The sequence below is a fragment of the Cyanistes caeruleus genome, chromosome 12 (genome assembly GCF_971803275.1).
Source record: "Cyanistes caeruleus chromosome 12, bCyaCae1.hap1.1, whole genome shotgun sequence".
Classification (NCBI taxonomy): Eukaryota; Metazoa; Chordata; class Aves; order Passeriformes; family Paridae; genus Cyanistes; species Cyanistes caeruleus.
This window is the reverse complement of record NC_141712.1, coordinates 1,872,486-1,893,976: the sequence shown is the minus strand read 5'-3', so window position 1 is coordinate 1,893,976 and position 21,491 is coordinate 1,872,486. Positions and strand designations below refer to the sequence as shown.

Below are 21,491 nucleotides of genomic sequence, written 5' to 3'. Positions count from 1 at the left end.
GTGAAGATGCTTTTAGAGATGAGACTGGTATTTAACTGCCCCAAAGCAAAACTGCAGTTACAGCTGCACTGCTGTGGGGATCATGGCCACTTGCAGAGAAATGCCAGTTTCTCTGCACACTGTAAAGGGAGGTTTTTAAGGATCCTCCAAGGCACGATGATGTCTGTACACTGAAGCTGTAGGCAAGCTGGGGGGAAGAATGGAAATTTCTGTGAATTCCTCAGGCTAACGAGGAAAAACCCATCATCTCCTGTGTCTCTTTGCCTTCTCTGCTGTTGGCATGGATGCTTTAGGGTATAGCTATAAGGTATAGCTCTGTGCATTTCCCTAGGCCTCACCTGCTTCAAAAGGCCCCCAGACATCCTGCAGTGATGATAACACTGAGGCAGAGCAGGTGCCCTTTAGTCTCTGGATCCCAGCTCCGGCATCATCTTTCCCTCTCCTGCAAGTTGTCTGAAAAAGAGAGTATGTTTCAGGATTTGGTTTCTGTACTTTCAGGCCTCTCGTTTGGCTCCCAGGCTTCCACTGAAGTACAGAATCCCTGGAACAGGCAGTTCAGATGTAATTAGAAGCCTTTCAGCTCTCCCTGATTCTGCCTGGGTTCTGCTCAATGCCACACACACCAACTGATTGATTGCATACTATGGCACAGCACCTGTTTGATATCAGTACATCCAGAAGCAGTTTCCCAAACTCTCTGGTTTCTCTAAACCATGCAGGAAGCCCAGCACAATGCACAGACAGGAAGGAAGAGCCTAGGCTGATCACAGCTTTGAGACCATACACACCTTGTCCCCGTAGCAGGAGCTGCAGGACACTTGTTGCAGACTGACTGCTTTTTTGAGGCTGCTAGAGCCAATAAGGTTGTAAGAAATGACAGCATGTGAGTGAAGATCATCCAGTGCTGTTCTGCCCAATAGAGAGACAAAACTGGACACAAATGGTCTGGATTCACTTTCTGCTTTAGGTCTTGTTCAAGCAGCCACCTCCTCTCCTATTCCCTCATCTGTACATGGGAGTGGTGCCCTGTCCCCAGAGGATGCTGTGGTTTCTAAACATGACAAGCATCTGCTATAAAGAAACATCTCCTGGGAAAGTAGAAACAAATAGAAAGGATCAATAGCATGTGTGCACTTCTGGGGCTGAAAAATGTGAGATGCAACAGAAGCAGGAGGAGGTCTCTGGCTACTTGAGGCTGTTTTTCCTTGTTTCCATAGAAACCCAGTGATGTCCTAACTCTGCAGTACCAGCCTTTGGCTTTAACAAACACCTGCTCCCTGCCGCTCGACCTCGTGCTGGACGTGGAGCAGCCGTTCCTGGTGTGTGATGAGGACCAGCAGCCCCTCCCAGATGGCCAGGTGAGCAGCCCTGGACTCCTCCAGTGGGGCTGGAAGAGGAGGGATGTGCTGGTGCCTTTCTCTTGGGAGGTCCTTGAGTCAACAAGTTTATTGTGTAGCATCAGCAGTGGGCTGGCCTGAGCTGCATCAGCAGAGCTGCTGAAGGAATCAAAAGATTACCTGAATTGAGAAGTTCCATCCTGGCTTTAAGGCACAAGGAGGAGGGAGCAGGCAATTTGGTCTGGGCAAGCCATGCAGTAAAGGTGTCTCCTGGAAAGCATCCCAGCTCTCCAGCAGCCATCCCCTTGTATTGCTGCTGAGCACAGAAACGTGAGCCTGAGGGAATCCTGGACTGGACTGTGGTGCCTGCAGTCACACCCTTGCTATAAAGAAGTGAATGATAAACTGAGAAGCCCATGCTGGGGCCACACTTGGAGCATTTACTGTTTCATGCTGTCAGACCTTGGCATGTCATTAATTACTGTCCATCTCCTTGCAGCCTGTGAGAGTGGGTGTAGAGGAGACCTGCCATGTCTACATCGCATTTGACCCAGCTTACAAACTGGAGCTTCACAGCTGGAAAGAACAGAAGATTCTGAAGATAGACATGGTTAGGGACCATCCTTATGTGGAGTATATCGAGCTTTGGGGAGAAGTCCACTTCCCAAATCTCCGAATCCAGCCCAGCAGCCTGGAGTTTGGCTGCATCGTGGCTGGCACGGAAGCAGTGCGCTCTCTGAGGATGAGCAACTGCAGCCCCCTTCCTGTGGAGTACCACTGGGCATTGCAGGCAGACAGCCAGGTGCACAAGTTCAGGTATGTGCACCTTTGCCCTCTCCTCTTCTTCCTGCTGTCCTGTTTGTGCTTTGCAAAGAACAGAGCTGTTTGTCTAGGATTTGACAGACTGCTCTGACTTCTCCTTGTGCAAATAACACTGACCAGCTGTGCTCAGGCTGCACGCTCAGGGAATAGGTTTTCCACCAATTTGGTGCTGTGTAGCCCCCACAGTGGTTTCCCTTGGGAAGGAAAGCTGGGGCCAAAGCTGCTTTCTCAGAGCTCTGTGGCCTGAGGCGATGTCCACCTTGATGAAGGGCTCCTAATCCCAGCTCCCACAGTGCTGCTGGAGGCCCTTTTGGGGGTGCCCTTTTGGCCCCTCTGCTTTGGGATGGGTCCTCTGTGCAGGAGCTGCTCTCTGCTCCTTGCCTTCCTCCCTTGCCTTGTGCTGGAGGATGCCCAGAAAGTCCCAACAGCAGAGAAAGAGCTACTCAGCACCTGGGCTGATGCAGAACATCTCGTTACCTTTCCTTCTTTTCTGAGACAACTCCTTTAGTGCCAGGGTGATTTCTTTCCCAAGGCTCAACTCTTGGTGGACACCTTGGATTCTTCACTCCCTTTTTTGGTGACACTTGTTACTCATTCTGACTTTTCCCCACTGCAACACGTCCCTTATGGGTTCTGTAGTGCTGGACAGCAGGACTTGTTCATCATACCATCTCCTGTCCCTGCCTCCCAGAGAGTTTCTATTTTAGAGTGAAAAATGCCATTGTCTGGGCACCATGGTCCTGGGAAGTTGCCTCAAACCATTGATTCAAACTAAAGGCAGTGGAATAGATGATAGGGGATCTCTTGGGGGTTATGATGAGAGATCCTCTCATCCAGAAATGAAACCCAGCCTTAGATAAGAAGCCACAAAGCTAAAGACAGTTATTCTTTGGGGAGCAAGTCATTATTGGCACTGAATGCCTGTCTGGGAATGGAGCATTCAGGCCGTGTTTGGCTGTAGGGGAGCTCTTGCAGCTCAGCAGGGTGACAGGCAGGCACAGCCCAACTGTGTCCTCACGTGGCATTAGAAACACAAGCAGAGTTACCCTGAGCACCTGCTTCAATCTAAAGTGGGGAATGTGACCTGAGCCAGCTGGGAGTGTTGGGAAATGCCAACCACCCCTGCCTGCACTGTCAGGGAAACATTCCTGATAAATACCTGGGAGAGCTGCAGAGTTTCTGGCATTGGGCATTGGCAGGGCTGTGCTGGCTCATCACTGCCTGGGTGTGCCCTTGGTGTCTCAAATCTCACTTTTTGCTCTCCTCCTTCCCTGTCTTCTCCTGTCCCACTGTGCTTTTTGCATCCTCACAAGGTGTTAATCCCTGTCCTCTGTAGTTCCTCAATGCAAGCAGTTGCAGCTGCCTGCACCACTGCTACCTCAGTGTCATCCCTGGGCTGGTTTAGAACAGACCTGCTCCAGCCTGGATTGGGAAGGGCTGGATCAAACCATTCCTGAGTTCAGTGCACCAGCACCCAGCCAGGGGCTGCATCCTGACCAGGAGCTCCTCATGCAGGTGTCCCTCCCTCCCACTGCAGGTCCCTGCTCACAGTTATGTTCTTTTCCAGGTATGAACTTTGCCCACCTAAATTCAGACCCTCACCACCAAAGCTGAAGAGTACCTGTTTGAATTGCTCAGCATCTCAATGGAGCCACTGCAGTATTAAAAATGTGGAGGAGCCAGACACAGACCTGCAAGAACCACAGGATCTTGGCCAATCTTCAAGAGCAGAGGTAGATTTTCTTGTACACCCAGTGCTGTGTTGTCTCCCCAGCTTGCCACCACCAAGTCATGCTCATGCTGACCTCCCTTTTTGCTGCCCTGCTGGTTTGTGCCTTGAGAGTGGGCTGGGCAGCGGGGCCTGTGGATGGACATGGGCTGTGTGGGAGGGAGGAGCAGGAGAGTTTTCCTTGGAGAAGCCTGCTCAGATCCTACAGATCTAAGCTCAACACAGATCTGTGTTGAGTGTGGGATTTTTTGGCCTTGTTCTCTTCACAATGTAAGATGAGGCTTTCATCTGCATCATGATGCTAAGACCTCCAGCTTCCTTCCCAGAGCAAGCTGTGATGAGTCCTGATCTCCATGTACCCTCTTCCCAACCCTGCCAGACCACCTGTTTCCAGGTGTCTGCTTTCACCTGAGAACTGGTATTGCAGTGGTGGCCCTGAAGCTGTCTTCTAAAATGAGACTTTGCCAAGTGTCTCTCTCTTCCTCTCAGCATAGAAAATGGCTTGTGTTTCAGCTGCCAACATATATTCGTGGAAGGCATTACATCCCAGTGGGGCTGGCAGGATTCAGTCACTCCGTGGATGTACCATGGATTCCCCTCAAAGTGGAGAAGGTAAGAGGGAATCTGTCTCACTTCCACGTTTTCAGTGTGGCAAGCAGGGCTGTAGCTGCCAGCCCCACTGGTGGCCCTCAGCATTGCCCACAGAGGGGCCTGGCATCCCTCCAGACCCATCACAAAGTGCTGCTGAAGCAACTGGTTATTGGAGAGGCCACGCAGGACATGCTGTAGGGAGGCCCAAGGACGCTGTGCAGCACCTGTGGAGGGCATTGCTCCCCCTGGACATCATCAGGTGGTCCGTAGGAAAGTTTTGCAGGAGCTTTTGCTGTAGCACCTTGAAAAAGCAGCAGATAAATCAGAGAGAGAGAGAGAGGGGAAAAGCCTCAGGAGTCAGATGAGCTGGGCTGGGGTCCTTCCCTGAGCTCCAAGAGCTCTCACTCTGCGTGTCCCGCTTTTCTAAAAGCAGTCATAAATGCTTTTTAAAGGCAAGTTGTGCATCAGAGAGAATTTCTACTGCCAGGAGACATCCCAGTTCACTTCAATGTAGTGTATTACTGCATTGATCCGTGAGTATGGGAGAAGATTTTCCTCATGGTGCCTCCACTGGTCAGTGGCATGGATACAGGATGAGATCAGGATGATTCTGGCTGTGTTGTCTGAGGAATAGATCCCTCTGGCTACAGCTGCACTTTGCTCCAAGGTGCTCTTGTGCATCCATTTCCATGCTCAGCACCTCAGTCTCTCCTGTTCTCCGTGCAGGTTTTCAGGATCCTGCCGCTGTCGGGTGTGCTGCAGCCGGGAGAGAGACAGGAGGTCTTCTTCACCTTCACTGGCCACCTCAACACCATGGCCCAAGTCACAGCGCTGTGCCACGTGGAGGGAGGCCCCACCTACGAGGTGAAGCTGACCGGGGAGGCCTCACGTGTCAGCTTCTCCCTGAGCGCCCGGGAGATCAACTGCGGCTCCCAGGTACCCCACGGGTCCCCGGGCACAGCTCCTCGCCTCGCTGCCTTCCTGCCCACCTCGCTCCAGGGCTCCCTTCCCAGCCCCTTTGTTGTCTCTGGGGCTTGGAAGTACAACCTTTGTGGGACACATCTGGCATCCAAGCTGTAAAATGGCCGTCTCCAACCCTCTCCAAAATGCTGGGAATGCCTCTTGTTCAGGGGACTTAACACTGCCTCCTGAGGCACCGCAGGGGGATGCTCTGGACGTCCCTCTGCTGATCCACTCCAAAAGCCTGACCTCCAAGGAGATGCTCTTGTCGAACGCTCTTCTTAATCCATGCAATAATCAGGGGAAGATCTTGGGCTTCCAGTCACTATAGCTGGAGACACTGTCCCAGAATGATCCCCACTTCACTCTTTTTCAGTTGAAAGCCCACAGCTATTTCCAGCTGCTGGCCCTGTCGGTGTTGCTCTGTGTGACTCCCTTGTTGCCTGTATGCTGCTTGCCAATACTTGCATGCAGGTGCCTTTTCTTTTGGAGTGCCTCCGTGCTGTCTCTGTTTCTCCTGGCTGCTGGTGACCCCTCAGAGGGCCTGTGTCCCCACAATGAAATGTGTTCATTTATTACTGGCCCTCCCATGGTTGTTGCCACACCTCTGGGTGCTGCCAGAGCTCCCTGGTCCTGTGCAGGTGCCCTGTGCCTGGGGGTTCCCCGGGTTCCCAAGTGCCCCCATCTCCTCTCTGGTCCCTGCTCCCATCATGTGTCTGCTTTCAAGGCCAGGAGAGAGGAAGGAGATTCCCAGCAGCAGGCCTGGCTCTGTAACTTCCCGCTCTCTGCCTTCTCTGCAGATGTTTAACGAAGTTCATCACAGCACGGTCATCCTGGCAAACACCAGCAAGATTAAATTCAACTGGGTGCTAGAACCCAGCACTGCAGACCAAGACCTGCCTGGTGTGTTTCTGGTCAAGCCCACCACTGTAAGTAGCACGAGTGACTGACCCCAGCCCTGTCAGGTGGCCCAGGAGAGTGTTAAAGGGACAAAAGAGGGGGAGGGGGAAAAGGGGGAAAAAGGTCCGAGGGGAAAACCCCAAACTCAGCCACGAGATAGAGAGGGCTGTAAACAATTTCTTCTGGGGGCAGAGAAAGTCAAACCAGTGCTATTGAAAGTCAATAAAGCAAAAGGAACAGTGGTGGGTGCTTGGCTCGTGTGCTTAGCCATAGCCAGAGGCACACCAGTCAACACAACCACATCCATTATAGACCCTGGGTACTGCAACAGCCTAATACAAATTCACAAATGGTTACACATATTCAAATATTTTAACATAGTTCTTCCTCCATCCTACCTTTTTGGAGCATGTACAGTTGCCCTAGTCCTGGTCATTTGGTACTTTTTGACACATTCAACAGGTTCCCATTAACTTCATTGGTTAAATGTTAATATGACAGCAACTCTTCCCCAACACTGGTATCACCACAAAACATTTGCCTTAAAAAAATTCTAAACTTTAGCAAAAATTCTTTGACAAAAGCCAACATTATAAAACACACAGTATTTACTCTAACAACTGTGCAAGGCAACACTATAATGTATTTATCACAAAGGTGATGTGGTCTGATGGTTTCTTCTAGATAGAGAACCTGTCTTGTCAGCCTGTCTGTCCCCTGAGCCATCCCCCATCAAACACTCTGATGTATTCCCTTCCTCCTCTGCCATTCCTGCAGGGCTCCATTGCATGTGGCAGGAAGCAAGTGCTGAGATTCTCTTACATGCCAGGAGTACCAGGAGCCTTTAGCAGGACATACCAGCTTAAAGTGGGTGACCTGGAGCTGGAAAAGATCTGCCTGAAAGGAGAAGCGTCCTTTCCTATGATCAGTGTCAACCTGCCCTGGAACATCAAAGGTGGGCACTGCCTGTGTGCCCCCAAGAAGGGCCCCTCTGGTTTTGTTCCCTACCAAATGCCCACAGGGCAGCTCATGCCCACCTGCACCAAGCCTGGAGGGCTGCAGGACTCCCAGAGCCACTCAAGCCATCTGACTGCTTTGTGAGTCTTGAGCAGAGGATCCCATGTGGCCTTTGTCCCAGGAACCATCCTGCAGAGCTTGCCAGCACATCTGGCAGGGTCCTGAAGGATGATGGCTGGCCTGAAAGGCTTGGGAAAGCTGTAAGAGAGGCTGGCAGGGCTTCTGGCAGGGTTGGATTTGCGTGACATTGCAGGGGATGAGATGTTCCTCTGTGGGGAGGAAGATGGATGGGAGCGAACGTGAGCATTCCGAGAGGAGCAGCAGCATCCACTTTCTATAGATGGCTTGAGGGATTTCTTTCTGGAAGAAAGCAGTGTTTGGGAGCTAGGGACTTCCCAATTTAAGTGGGATTGGCACTTTGCTCACACTTCTCTTGGTGGATGTTTTCTTCCTTCAGGAAATGAGAAATGTGGAAAGCCACTACGGCTTGCAGAACACAGGCAGCAATACAGTGAGACCCTGAAAATTCAGATCCCAGCAGCTCAGCCCTTAAAAAGTCCAGATGTGAAGACTGGGAAGCTGCAGCCCTGCATGCCTGGAGGCTCTGACATTGTAGTAAGAACAGCTGCAGCCCCGTTTGGCACATGCCACTGTGTCCATGTCGCCTGAGCCCCTTGCAGCCCACAGCAGTTTCCCGGTGCCCTGATGGCACCTGGGACCTCCCTGCCCACTTAGAACCATGTGTCACCTCAGCATTGCCCCTAGGGCTGCCACTCTGGCCATGGTCTCTCTGGGGGTTGGCTTGCACCAGCTTGTCAGACACCGAGCAGCCAGACAGGAGAACCCCACACCCCTCTCAACAAGAGCAGGGTGGGATCCTTTCTCAGGTGCAAACCTCGGGAAAGACCTTTGCTAACCAGACACTGTCTGTCTTCCGTTTCCTCAGGCAAACACTCGGCTGCAGATAAAGATGATCGAGAAGGCTGCTCTGGAGCTGCAGAAGAAGCTCGCGTGCCATCCCCCAAAGACCGAGTTCCCTGACAAAAAGCTGTGCCAGAGCCTTGTCAAGTGAGTAGGGACTCCCATCCCCATCTCCAGGTGCCCCGTGGGGAACAGCCAGCAATGTCCCCTTCTCCTGAGAGCTCCTTGTTTCTGCAGAGCTGGGAATAGCCTGGACTGCAGCGAGGCTCTTGTCCCGGTGGCTGTGACACGCTGCGTGTGAGCAGCTGAGTGCCCTCCCTTCCCCAGCACCACGCTGAGCTTTGGACTCAGCTCCCCACAGCTGTGGGGTTCTGTCCCTAGAGCTGAGGGGACCCACTGCAGACCTTCAAGCCCTTCCAGACAGCTTCAATTCTGTCCCTGCTGACTAGCTCTGAAAGAGACAATTCCCAGCTGATGTCTTGGTTCCAACTAACAGAGCACACTAAACAAAAGGAGGAGGGAACTGCACATGTCAGCAAACCCTTGAAAGCCCAAAATCAGATGGCTTGAATCCTGGTGGGGTGGCAGGGCTTATCTAATTAACTTGGTCTGTCCCTTTGCACCATCATGATGCAGCACAAGCAAGGGAGGCTTCAATTCAGGAAGATGCTCTGCAGAACAGATCAGGTGATCTGGCTGCAGAGCAGTGAAGATTTCCTGTGCAGGCAAATCTTATTGCTAGGCCCCAAAGCAATTTCAGGCTCAGGCTGTACACCAGCCTAAGTGGTTTCATTTAGTCCAGTGGAGGCCCAGTGGACTCACCTCTACTGGCTTTTCATGGCAGAGGAGCTGTGGACAGTTTCCATTTTAAACTAATTTTATTTCCAGGTACCATTAGTAGCTGATAAAACCTAGGACCTGCACTCCTCCTGACTTCCCAAAGTCATTGCCAGGTGGTCAGGCCATGGGTTTCACGGGCTTGAGCTGAGTTTTTGCAGCAGTGAATAAAGAAATAGCCATTTGATTTGTATCCTCCATCCACCTGGACATGGAGGCAGGCTGTGGTTTAAGGACTGTCCTTACTCCTCCTTGCAGAGTTGAGCTGCCCGAGTATGTCCTGGACATGGGCACTGTCCTGAAGGGTTTCACTGAGAGACGCACTCTGGAGATCACCAACCCTGGGCAGATCCCAGTGTCCTTCTGGGTCGATGCATCTGTCCTGCAGGACACAGGTAAGCAGTGCTGGAGACACTTCCTGTGGGCATGGAGGAGGTGTCTCACCCAGATTAGCTGAAGCCACTGAACTTGGGGAGGTTTTTCAGCTTTTTCTTCTCCCTGCCCCTGCTGGGAGCTTCAGAGGCAGAATCCTCCTGTCCAGCCATGCCCAGGGACCTGGCCTGCCTACAAGTGCCCTGACACTCCAGTGTGGGGCCAGATGGGCTCATCACCCTGGTCACCTCTCAGCATCTTCTGCCCTTGGCTCCCACGAGCATCAAGTTTCTTTGGGCACTCTGTGGCCTTGTTTTGTGAACCAGTGGTGTCTGCTGTGTTTTGGAAGTGCTTTGTTTGGAGTTCACACTGTCACAGCACTTGTATTCAGCCTTTCTTGAGGAAACAGCCTGTGAGATCCTCTGGTGGATCAAAAGAGGCTTCCAGAAGAGGCCTTGAGGCAAGGCTGCACTTGCATCACACAGTGGCTCGCTGTGTCGAGGGGCGTTCAGGTGCACTCTGAGTTTTTGTCCAGGTCACAGCACAGCCTGGGGTTTTTCCCAGACCTCTCACCAGGACAGCTGTAAGGCCTTAACGTGCTTCTGACACATTGCTTGTGTTTCCTGTGTATCTCAGCTGCTTTGTTTTCATCTGTTCAAGGTTTCAGCGTGGACCTGGGCCAGATGAAGAGTCTGCCCCACATGCACACCCTGAGGTTTGATGTGTGCTTTGAAAGTGCCCAGCAACCACAGGGTGACGTGGATGTGCTGCTGCCCATACAGGTACCACAGCTCTTGGGGCAGGCAGCAGGCTGGGCACAGCAGCAGATGTCACCTGCACCCTCTGCTGAATTCTCTGTCCTTCTACAGGTAACAAAAGGCCCCACGTCTCACATCCGCCTCCGTGCCACTGTCTTGGAACTGTCGCTCGACCTCTCCCAGAACACACTGCAGTTCCCCAGTATCCTCGTTGGGCAGTGCCAGGTTGAGACAGTCCAGCTCTACAACGGGTTCCAAGTGCCCTGCAAATGGTTCATCACTGCCATCAAGCCTGTTACGAAGGTAAAGCACAGGCAGCACTGAACACACAACTTCCTGGCTGGGTTTTCTTTGTGTCTCCTGCCCTTTCTGCTCCTGTGGCTGCCCGAGCACTTGGGTCTGTGGTGTGTTTGAAGAAGCTTCTGAGGGTCTAGATCAAGGCTGGTTTTCCTAGACCTGTTCCATTAGCTGCTGCTTTGCTTTTGTGCCTTCTTCAGCCATTCCTCCTCCTCTGAGGACAGCAGTTCCCTCAGCCTGCCCTGTCTACAGGTTTTCCCTCCAGCTCTAGGCTTTGGGGCCACACTTGGTTTGGCTGTGGGTGCTGTCAGCGCTGTATCAGTGTCTCAGAGCACTACAGGAACTGAGGCTCTGTCCTCACAGGCTGAGGAGACCTCACCCCATTGGTTTCTGTGTCCAGAGCAATCAACTCAGATACATGACACCAGCCCAAGGTCAGAAGCAGCAGGCGCTGGAGGAAAGGCGCTGCCCCTTTGAAGTGACGCCCTCCAAAGGAACCCTTGATGCAGGAGCGTGGCAGAACTTGCAAATCCAGTTTGCACCCAAGGAGGAGGTGAGATTGGCAGCTGTCAGCCCAGGAGGCCTGTCAGGGCTATCTGGAAATGAGGGCCTGGTGCAGAGAGTGTGGGACGAGCTCTGCCTTCACAGGGGGCTTTCTGCAAGCGCCGTGCTCAGCGTGGCTCAGTTCAGCCCACAGAGCACTCCCGGGAGATGTGCTCTGAAATGCCCACAGGGAGCTTGCACAGAGAGCATCAGGGCTCTGTGGCTGCCTCTCGGCACAGGGGAGGGATGTGCCCAGCTCCCCTCAGCCTCCCCCTTGCCTGGCCCTGTTTGCAGCTGCGACACTCGGTGCAGAGCAGCTGCACACTCGCAGAGGATAATCCTGGAATGGCCGCTCTAGGCCCATCCTGCTGCACAACTGACTGGCAAAACAGCCACCAGACACCTTCCTGAGCATGGCAGGACAGTCACCTGTCGTGGTGTGCTGCCAGCAGTCAGTCCCTGGGGCTCTGGCCTGCCTGCACATTCCCACACAGCTGGGGATTCAACTTAAAAGGATGCAGCATTCCCAAAAGTACTTTGCCTGGGGCCGCTGGGTCTTGGAAACTGACAGTGTGTAGCAGTATGGACACAAGTGCTTCTGTGCCCACAGACAGTCCCAGGGACCTTTTAATTGCTCAAGAGATGTAAACATCTTGTGTCTGGCTTTGATCAGAGCCGATCACCAAGCAGAGAAGGTGACCCTTATTTCTGGCCAGCCAGAGCTCATTTGCCTCTCTCCTGGAGCTGGCGTTTGCCTGATGCAGCAGTGCCAGGACTGGGTGTGGACACTGTAACCCCAAGGGCCCTTCTCTTGAGCACTGCACTCCTGCATGCCTGGGTGAAAACGCCTGGCAGTCCACTGTCCATCCATCTGGTACCCAATACCCAGTGACAGTGCACACCAGGACTCATCCCAGTTACTCACACCCAGACACAGGCGCTGTAGTCCCTCGCAGAAGTGAATATCTGGTTTCTGTTCACCTTGGAGGGACTGATAACACCCTGGCCTTGGGGCAAGCGCTGTATTTGGGGTCCTGGGGCTTCATGGATAAGTTTTCTGCACTTTTCTCTTTTCAGAGGTCTTACAAGTATGAACTGAAACTTAACATTCATGGGAGCAGCAATCACTTAAGTCTGCACCTCTCGGGGCAAGGTCTGGAGCCACGGTTGGAGTTCAGTCCCCCCGCACTAAAGATGGGATGGGGGCTGGTGGACAGCGATGGGGTGGAGGCCACAGTGGTGGTGAAGAACCCATGCAAATTCCCCATCGAGTTTTACTCCCTGGATTTTGATGAGCAGTACCTGGAGGAGGAGAAGGTGAGAAGGCAGGTCTGGTCCCCGTGTACATGCTGCCCAAGCTTCACAGCACTCCAATCTTCCCAGGCTTGTGTCAGGGAGATGGAGGCAATGCCCAGGGCAAAGCCAGCTCTGCTGATGTGCTGTGGGAGGATTTAAAGAGTTTGTGTTGTTGGGAGGAAGGGAGGAGACAGAAAATGGGTTTATTGCATCCGTGGGATGAAAGGTGAGAAAAGGAATCTTGCATATGGTTTCTCTTCCCTGCTGGCAGGCTGGGCATGACTTGGGCTGGGCATGTGCTCTGGCAGAAAACTCCACTGGTTCTCAGGGCTTTGCTGGCAGAGTGCAGTCCTGGCTAGTGTGGCTAGTGTGGCTGCAGGCAGTGAGCAGCTCATGGTCATTGTTTTCTTCAGATGAGTCACTTGGGAGGGGTTTCTCTCCCAGTCCTGCTTGTAGCTCTTGCCTCTGCTCTGGAGCCTGCTCACCCCACTGGGCATAACAAAATACTTGTACTTGATGGAAATCAAAAAGCCCATTGCCAAAATCTCAGTGCCTTCAAAGAAGGAGTTGTGAGGATGAAGGTGACAGAAGTATAAACAGGATTTTCTCTTGTCTTTTAGATGCTGAGGCATCTGGGACTGCATCCCCAAGGGCCTCCCCTTCCCCCTGCTGCTGTCCTCTCCAGAGTTGACTGCCCAGAGGAGCGGCTGGGCTCTGCAGAGCATGTGAAGCCCTTCACCATTGTTACACCTGAAGACAATCTGGTGGGTACTGCAGTGGTGCTGGCACTGAAGGTGCCAGGGCAGGGACCAGGCTAGATGGGGGCATGAGGGACAGGTGGATGGAAAAGGATCATTGTGGAGAGGTAGTGAAGATGTGATGGGGCCCCACGTCTGCAGGTCTCCTTTCTGTCAGGGATGGGGCAAAAGAGACAGCTTTGCTGGAGACAGAGCAGTTCTGTAAGAGGGGAAAAATCACTTAAAACCACCAACTTCCTTTGAGGAGAGGATCCTGAGTTAGAAGGGGTGTCCTAGACAAAACAAACCCCAGTAAGGAAGACCAAGTTCCTGGGCAGGTGCACTTATTTATTCTCTCTTCCATCGGTGAACGAAGGCCCATTTTTCTTTCCAGGATGGGAATGTCTCAGGGCTCACCCCTCTCTCCCTTTTCTCTCTCCCTTTAGGCCAAGACCCCAGATGAGATGGGCAGTTCTGCTGAGGGCCAGCCAAAGAAGGGTAAAGCAGCCAGCAGAGACAAGTTTCCAAAGGGGAGCCAAATATCTACACAGAGAACAGAAAGTCCCTGGGAATCCTCCAGCACAAGGTCCAAATGTACACTGGAAAGTGCCTCAGTCCCCACAGAATTCCTCAGGTGAGCTGCACAGGAGGAGGTGATGCCTCTGCTTCTTGGTCCTCTTGCCAAACAAGGTCCATCGTCCCCAGCTGCACAGGGACCCTGTGCCAGGGCCTCCATGGGATGGCCAGTGCACCCTCCTTGTTTCATTTGCTCCTCAGCCATGTCTGAAGCCTCCTCTTTAATTGCCAGGCTGAAACGGTACCGCTGGATAGTGCCTGCCCTCGGTGAGGTGGAACTGAAGGTCCACTTCTCCACCAAAAAGCCAGGGGAGTTTGAGCAGACGCTGAGGTTTGAGCTGGTGGGGACAAAGCGGCAGTACGAGCTGCCCTGCAGTGGCACCGGCCTGTACCCCAGCATCAGCCAGAACCCACGGTAAGGCTGGCCCCTGGCAGCCTCCCACACTGCTGTCCCCGAGCTCACAGCCAGGCTGCTCCTTGGGCATTCTGGCCTGGGCACATGGTGCTGCCTGACGTCACCCAGCATCTCTTTCTGTGCTGGGAGCTGGGAAGGCAGATGGTCCCTGAGCCACCAGGATGGGTTATGGCTTTCTGACTGCATTTCCTACCTGCAGCATCTCATAGCTCCTCCTTCCCTGCTTTCTCTGCCCAGGCTGGTGTTTCCACAGTGGAGGAGGACCATGAAGGAAGGTGAAATCATCTTCAAGGAATATGTTGAGAGCACCAAGCAATTCCACTTTGGACCGCTGCTGTGTGGGAAATCAAGAGAGTGGTATGTGCTCCCTGCTGGGTGTTGTACTTTCTTTCCTGGACACGCTTGGGGACATGGACACAATCCAGGGCAGTCCCTGGCAGAGTCCTGGCACACACGTGGGTTTGAAGGAGCACAGATGTGTGAACCTGAGCATACAAGAGGCAAATGAGCCTTGGGGGTGCCGCTCTGCCTGCCTGCTGGGTGCCTTGGCCAGAGCCCCAGGCTGCTGCCAGTCCAAAGGGGACTTGGGGCAACTTTTGTCTGCCTCCACATCTCAGCTTCACCCCTTAGGAAATGTATGGTGGTTTTTGAAGTGCTTTGAGCTCGGCAGTTAGCCTGAGTGAGCAATTATTCTGTAGGTGGTTTTGTAAAGCTATCATTGATCTGTAATTATTAATAAGATTTTATGGCTGACCTGCCAGTGGGTGTCAGGGGGTATGTACAGCAGGAACTACATTTGCCTGTAATGACATTGCATCATCACTGCTGGATAAAGTCTGCCTGAAAACGTTGTCATTGAAGCTATTCTGCATTTCTACTTTTACTGTCACTTTTTAAAAAATAGTATTTAACATTAAGTTCTTGTCTCCATGGGAGCTCTGGAGGGCTAAATCTATTTTGACAACACAGTTTCAAAAACCAGACAATCTTTAGCCAGGTTTATGGGATGGTCTGGGATTTCTGTTTGCCTCTTTAACCCTTTCACTCCAAAGTCATTTCCACACCTGAGAGAAGGGTCACTTGTTATCGTTTTGCATTCCTCTTGGGAAATGATGCTTTATATTTCTTTCTCAGATTCTGTGATAAGCCATGAAATCCAAAGCAGTTTCATGACTTTTTGGAAATAGATCAGCTAAACTCTTTTTCCAAAAGCCTTTCTTTATACCCTGCAGGGAAGGCACCCCAAGAAAGAAGGGGAAAGAACCCATGGGCCTGGTGTATTGTTATTTTTCTAGGCACCTTTGAATTTACATTGTATTAAAAACACTTGAAGTGGCCTGAGCATCATCAGGCTTCTGGGGTGGAGGCCCCAAGTACAGGGGAAGGCATCAAAGTCAGGCAAAGATGAGCACATGCCCACGCCCCTGGCTGGGATCCACTTCCCTCACTTGTTTGTTAGAGCAGGGTCCTCCAGCACCGCTTCCTCGGCTGCACACGGTGCTTTCCTCGATGCGTGGCAAAGGCAACAGTCTCCTCTGCAGCCTTTTCCCCTTTTGTGGACAGGTACAAGGCCCAGAACTGTCCTGCCAACTCGGAGAATATAACCATCCTCAACAACTCCCCCATGGACGTAGAGGTCCAGTTCTCCTTTGAGGATGATGAAAAAGCAGAGACGTTCCTTCTGGACCCTCCCAGCATGACCCTGAAACCAAAGAAGAAGCAGGTAGGAGAGGGGCAGGTAGAGCAGGCACCGTAGAAGTGCCCAGGAGCTGCTGCTCCTGCTCACACACAGAGCTCTTTCTATTTCTTTCCGTGGGGCCGGGTCCAGGAGCTGACCATTTGGGCATACCCCACTTCCCCTGGCTTCCTGGAAGACAAACTCATCTGCTGCATTGACAAGAACCCAGAGCCAGTGGTCTTCAGCGTGTGCTGCCATGGGGTGCACGTGAAGCTGGAGGTCAGCCCCCTGGAGCTGTCTTTTGAAAAGCTGCTTCTGCACAGGTCAGTCATCCCACAAGCACTCCAAGACTTGTGACAAAGACAAAACATTTGACTCTGCTTTCCAGGGCTCGGATGGAGCTGCTCCAGGTTGCATTCAGTGGCGAGGCTGGTGTGACCAGCCAGCAGCTGATGCCAAGTGCCTCCTGTCTCTGCAGGACTGACAGCAGGACCTTGGTCCTGAAAAACAACACCCTACTGCCCATGGCCTGGCAGCTCAGTGGGCTGGATGACCTTGCTGAGGACTTCTCACTGTCACAAGATAACGGCACCATTGATCCCCGCTCAGAGTTTGAAGTGACAGTGAATTTCAAGGCCCAGCAGATTGGCACCATTGAGAAGACCCTTCGACTAGAGGTGAGAGGGACTGTGCCCTGCCTGGCACAGTGAGCAGCCACGTGCTCTTAGGGACAGAGTCAGGAAGAGCTGCCCCTGACAGACACAAGGGTGCTGTGACCCCAACTTGTGCCTCTACACAGCGTTTGCCAGAACGTGCAGTGCATCCACATCCCCCAGATAAGCAGACACTGCACCCTGAGCCTGTAGCACAAGCACCTTGGCCCTGTGAATGGTTGAAGGTTGTTGTTTGGTTGTACAGACTGCAGCGTGATCTCTGCATTTCTCCTGGAGCTTGTCCAAACCTCTGGCATCGTGCAACAAACTCTGCCCCTGGCATTTTGTTCCCCATGGTTTAGGGGCTGCATTTCAGAGAGGGTGCTAGGTGATTGCAAAGGGTTGTCAATGCCACCTGCTCTGAGACACCCCACACTTCCTGTGGTTGTTCTTACATCCCTGTGCCTCTCAAGGAAGCTTTAGCAGCAGCATTCCCTGCTGTAGGAATGCAGAGTTGGGCTGATGGGGTTTTTTACTGCAGCAGAATCCCACTGGGACAGCCCATGAGATGAACGGGTTAGGAAAGCTTGGGTGTCCACCAACACTTGTGAAGCTGGGGAGGCCATAGGGGAAGCAGCCAGCAGAGACAAGGACTTAGAGGCTGTCTAGCAAAAGAATAATCTGAACAGTGTTTGTTTCTTGCTTCCTCAGGTTTCAGATACAGAAAACATCCTGGGGATTGTTCAGGTTGAAAACATCAAACTGTCTGCAGAGGTGTATGATGTTCTCCTGAGCATGGTCCTGCCTGAAGGTCAGTGGATGTCTCCCAAACACAGCAGTCCAGCTGCACTGCCTGACCTTGGGTGGTGGGTGACCAAAGCACTTGGGATGGGATGGGATGCAAGGATGGCATGGATACATAAAGCACATACCCTGCAAGCTGCATGGAATAAAGCACTGTCAGGGCACTGGCAGCCTTAAGTCTCTCCCCTCTGAACTTTGAAGTGTGCAGCTTCACGTGCAGGTTGGATTTGGGGGCTTTGAAACACCAGTGACGTGAACAGGCAGTTGGCAATTCCCACAGGCTCAGCACAGCATGTAAAGTGATGGGATTTGTGCTTGGAAGCGAGGAAATGGAAGCCGAGCTCCTTAGCTACTAAGCCTGCAGATATTTTGAGTAAGAAGAGAAAGGGCAGACAAGTAGCTGGAAAACCCTTCCAAGAACAGAAACTTGCTGAAAAGGGTTTTGTGCTGGGACCTCCATGTAGCTTGGGACCTGGTGTATTCTGCAGCAGCTCACAAATACCATGTCTGATCTCGCTCTGCGCATTGTCTGCAGATGAAACCTTGGATTTTGGAACCATCCATGTCCTGGATAATGTGAAGACCGTCCTGACTCTAAAGAACAAAGGGTTGTACAACATCGAGTACAGGTGAGTCCAGCTGCCTGGTGGTGAGCATTTCCCTGGGTTCCCAGGCCTGCAGTCTCCCTCTGTCAATGGTTAGAACCTGTTTCCATGCTGGCTACCTCACAATAAACACAAAACCTGGGCTCCCTCAGCTATTTCACCAGAGATTCCAGCCACAAACTAGCAGTTCTCCACAGTTCAGCAGGGAACCCAAAGGAGAGCCCCAAGAATTTCAGGCACTGAAATGCTGAGATTCATTGCCTTTCTTTGATGGTCACCTCCTTTCTCCTTCTGAGACTCTGTAAAAGAGTGAATGAAAAATTTCAGTGTCAAGGCTTCTTGCAATAACCTCATGACTGTCTGTGCTCTCTGTCAGCATCCAGGATTCCCTGAGCAGAGCTGCACTCTCCCTTTTCTTCTTTTTCTGGTCCTATGCAAAGTCCTGGCTGTGCTGGCAGCACCTCTACTTGTAACTGCAGAGATCTCCATTCCTTCCCTTTCTCCCCAGATTGATGCTGAAGGGTGCAGGTCCCAGGATGCGAGACTTGGCATCCCACTTCACTGTCAAGCCTCAGTCGGGCAAGCTGATCGCCTCCCAGCCTGGTGTGAATATTGAGATATTCTTCCACCCCACAAGGGAAATGCTCCTCAAGAACAGCCCCATCCTGTACTGCCAGGTGAGCTGCCTGGGCCAGGCTGTTACCACACGGTGTTTTGGGAGCATAAACAGGACAGGTGTCTAATGGAAGGAGGGCTTTAACTGGAGAATCCTCTCTCCTACGTACACAAACAAAGTCTTCAAAACCATTTGGGAGGCTTCCTAAGGGAGCTGAGAATCTGACTCTGGAGGAGGTGCTTTAACAGGGATGGGTGAACTGATGGAGGCCTGGGGTGGAGGCTGGGGACTGGGGTAGAGGCTGGCTGGCCTCTTTGCTTTGTTTACCACCCCTTCCTGTGGACACAGGTGATAGATGCCATCGCAGGGGAAGGAGGCCAGACTGTCGCCAACATCCCAGTGAGGGTGTCGGCCAGAGCTGCGTACAGCAAGTTCAGTATTGAGCCCGCCTCACCCATCAATTTCGGTGCCATGATGAAGGGCAGCAAGAAGACCCAGACTGTCGTGCTGGAGAACACAGGCACGATCAGCTTCAAATTCCGCATCCAGCCAGCAACCGAGGATGCATCTTCACTGGAAAGCAAAAGGTACGAGAAGCCCTGCACCACCCTTCCTGCCTGAGGAGGCACCAGCCCACGGCTGAGATGTGGCAGGCAGCCAGACCTGGGCTATCGCCCATTTGCATCCCTGCCTTGGGGAGAGGGAGCAAAACACGCCTCAGTGTCCCCATGTGTAGTAGGAAGCTGGTGCTCGAGCTGCTCTGTCCAGCAATGGGTGCTGCAGGCTGCTCTCTGGGAACCATCTGGAGCAGGAAGGCTTTCCTCTGTGAGGAGGAAGGCCAGCTTTGGCCTCAGAGAAAGGCAGGGGAGCTCAGCATGACAGATACCTCTGCTTTCTCCTCTCAGTTCAAAGCAAGGGGAATCTGTTCCATCAGCTAGGAAGTGCTCAGCGGGAAGGAAATCAAGCTTGACACAGGTGGGTGACTCCTGCTCCCCAACAATGCAGCTGCTGCAGGGGATGTGAGAAGATGCTGCTGTGCCCAGGCTGGGGACTCATCTCCATTGGGTGGGACGTGGTCTGCAGGATGGAGTCCAGGATCTGCTCAGTCCCACTGACAGTCCTGTACTCTGGCTCTAACCTGCAGTTGTGGGGTCAGCAGAGGGGAGCAGGTCCTGTGTGTGATAGCTGCTGGCCAGCATGTGTCTGTGAACACCACAGAAGCAAAAACATCCCTCCTGAACTCCCAGTCCACAGAGCTCAGACAACATTTTTTTTTCTTCCTTTTCTTCATCTCATTCCCCTACCTCTCTCCCATCATTTCTCACAGCTGTTTCTGCTCTCCTGTTACCTCTGGAGGCTGAGGATCACAGCTACCACCTTCATTCTTTACACTCAATCTCCTTTCTCTCTGCCACTTGAGACAGGCTTGCAGCTCCTCTTGGCTTGTTGGGCTCAACCTGGAGCTGCCTTTGGGCCATGGAGTCATCTTTCCCTGCCCTGGGACTGGCTGCTTGGGCCCAGCTGGAGGCCAAGGCAGGACATACTCTTTGCTGGGGTGCTCAAGGCACAGCTATTACCCTTCAGCCTCTCCTGGAACTTCTTCTGCAGGGTCAGTTCAATGTGGGCATGTTCACGGTGTCCCCTTGCTCCGGCTCCATCGCTCCGTGGGGCCAGCAGCAGATCACGGTGGAGTGCCTGGCAGGGCAGGAGGGGACTTGTGAGGAGCAGCTGTACATTGACATCGTGGGCAGAGACCCCAGGGACAATCCCCTCGGCATTCCCTTTACCCTGACTGCCGAGTCCTGCCTGCCAGGTACGTGCTCTCCACAGGTTCCCTTGGCCAGACCTGCTGCTGATCAGCACCTCAACTTGCTGCTTGGATAGGGAGGCATGCTAGCCCTGGTGTCCCCCCTTGAAATCCTCAGAGTTTCCAGCCCTCTTAAGTCCACTGGTGGATTCATCCCTCCCCAGCTGAGAGGGATGCATGGAAGGATAAAAGGAAAGCAATGCTCTTTAAGACTCAGGTTGACTGAGCTCCATCCTCATAGCCAGCTCCCCCACCCAAAGCTGGGTTTAGCAGTTACCTGGGCAGAAGGAGCTTACCAAGCCTTCTCAGAGGCCAGCAAGGCCCAGATGAATTCATCATGGAGGCTTCTTCATGCTCATCCCTCTGGTCTGTCCACAGCATTTGCTGAGGATGCGATGTTAATCTTCGAAGAATACCCGATCTGCAGCAGCACTGACCTCAGCCACAAGCTGCTCTCTGTGCACGGTGTGGGCCTGTTTGTGAGAGATGAGAACAACTTCATCTTCAACAAGATTCTGGTTGGGCAAGAGGCTGAAGCCCACTTCAACATCTACAACACAAGTGCTCTGCCGTGTGACGTGGTCCTCTCCATCAGCCCCCTGCCAGGACAGGTAAGAACAGGAGGCCAAGGAGATGGTTGCCCTCTAAGGGCCGTGTGAAAGCTGTTTTGTTCTCCAGATTGCTTCCTGTGGCCCACACTAGCTCAGTGTAGGTCAAACTTCAGGGCAGAGCAGCAGAGCCAGGGAACAGTTGTGTTGAATTCTCATGTCTTGGGCAAGGTTTTGGCTCACCTCTGGGTCTTTGGTGGGAGAAGTGAATCCTTCTGAACCTCTCTTGGAAGCACACTCAGAGAGGGGCTGTTATCAACTGACATGCCAGGGCTCAAAGCAGAGCATCTCCTCAGGCTCCCTGGCTTTTCCTCTCTCTGAAGGCCAGTTGTAGGTTATTTGCAGGGTTTTCCATGCAGTGACCACCTCCCACATAGGGCAGGGCAGCTGCCAGCACTCAGAACACACAATGCTTTAGCACAAGGTCAGCATTCCCTGCTTGAACAACTCATCCTTAAAACAACAGCCCCTGAGTTCACAGCCCATAAACACACCTCTAGGAGGGCTGTGAAAATGGGAAGAGCTGTCACAATGCAAGATTTTTGCCTGGCTGGCTGCTATTCATGGAAAAGAGAAGCCAGGAGAAAACTGCTTCTTGTAGAAAAGTCTCCA

The 21,491-nt window shown here is 52.6% G+C and overlaps 1 protein-coding gene across 1 annotated transcript in view; it reads left to right on the top strand.

The window, feature by feature from the left end:
• The window catches only part of LOC111934855 (axonemal central pair apparatus protein HYDIN-like), a 57,185-nt gene that overhangs the window by 27,026 nt on the left and 8,668 nt on the right, over positions 1-21,491 (top strand). The window contains exons 22-49 of the mRNA XM_086847692.1: positions 1,218-1,358; positions 1,837-2,153; positions 3,727-3,892; positions 4,402-4,500; positions 5,206-5,415; positions 6,240-6,368; positions 7,117-7,294; positions 7,814-7,971; positions 8,303-8,424; positions 9,373-9,509; positions 10,147-10,268; positions 10,356-10,547; positions 10,942-11,094; positions 12,162-12,401; positions 13,001-13,144; positions 13,564-13,751; positions 13,926-14,108; positions 14,346-14,465; positions 15,672-15,831; positions 15,937-16,109; positions 16,265-16,463; positions 17,151-17,250; positions 17,779-17,872; positions 18,357-18,525; positions 18,813-19,051; positions 19,370-19,439; positions 20,073-20,277; positions 20,650-20,882. Coding sequence (XP_086703818.1) covers positions 1,218-1,358; positions 1,837-2,153; positions 3,727-3,892; positions 4,402-4,500; positions 5,206-5,415; positions 6,240-6,368; positions 7,117-7,294; positions 7,814-7,971; positions 8,303-8,424; positions 9,373-9,509; positions 10,147-10,268; positions 10,356-10,547; positions 10,942-11,094; positions 12,162-12,401; positions 13,001-13,144; positions 13,564-13,751; positions 13,926-14,108; positions 14,346-14,465; positions 15,672-15,831; positions 15,937-16,109; positions 16,265-16,463; positions 17,151-17,250; positions 17,779-17,872; positions 18,357-18,525; positions 18,813-19,051; positions 19,370-19,439; positions 20,073-20,277; positions 20,650-20,882 — 4,641 coding nt within the window. The remainder of the gene's footprint in view (positions 1-1,217; positions 1,359-1,836; positions 2,154-3,726; positions 3,893-4,401; positions 4,501-5,205; positions 5,416-6,239; positions 6,369-7,116; positions 7,295-7,813; positions 7,972-8,302; positions 8,425-9,372; positions 9,510-10,146; positions 10,269-10,355; positions 10,548-10,941; positions 11,095-12,161; positions 12,402-13,000; positions 13,145-13,563; positions 13,752-13,925; positions 14,109-14,345; positions 14,466-15,671; positions 15,832-15,936; positions 16,110-16,264; positions 16,464-17,150; positions 17,251-17,778; positions 17,873-18,356; positions 18,526-18,812; positions 19,052-19,369; positions 19,440-20,072; positions 20,278-20,649; positions 20,883-21,491) is intronic.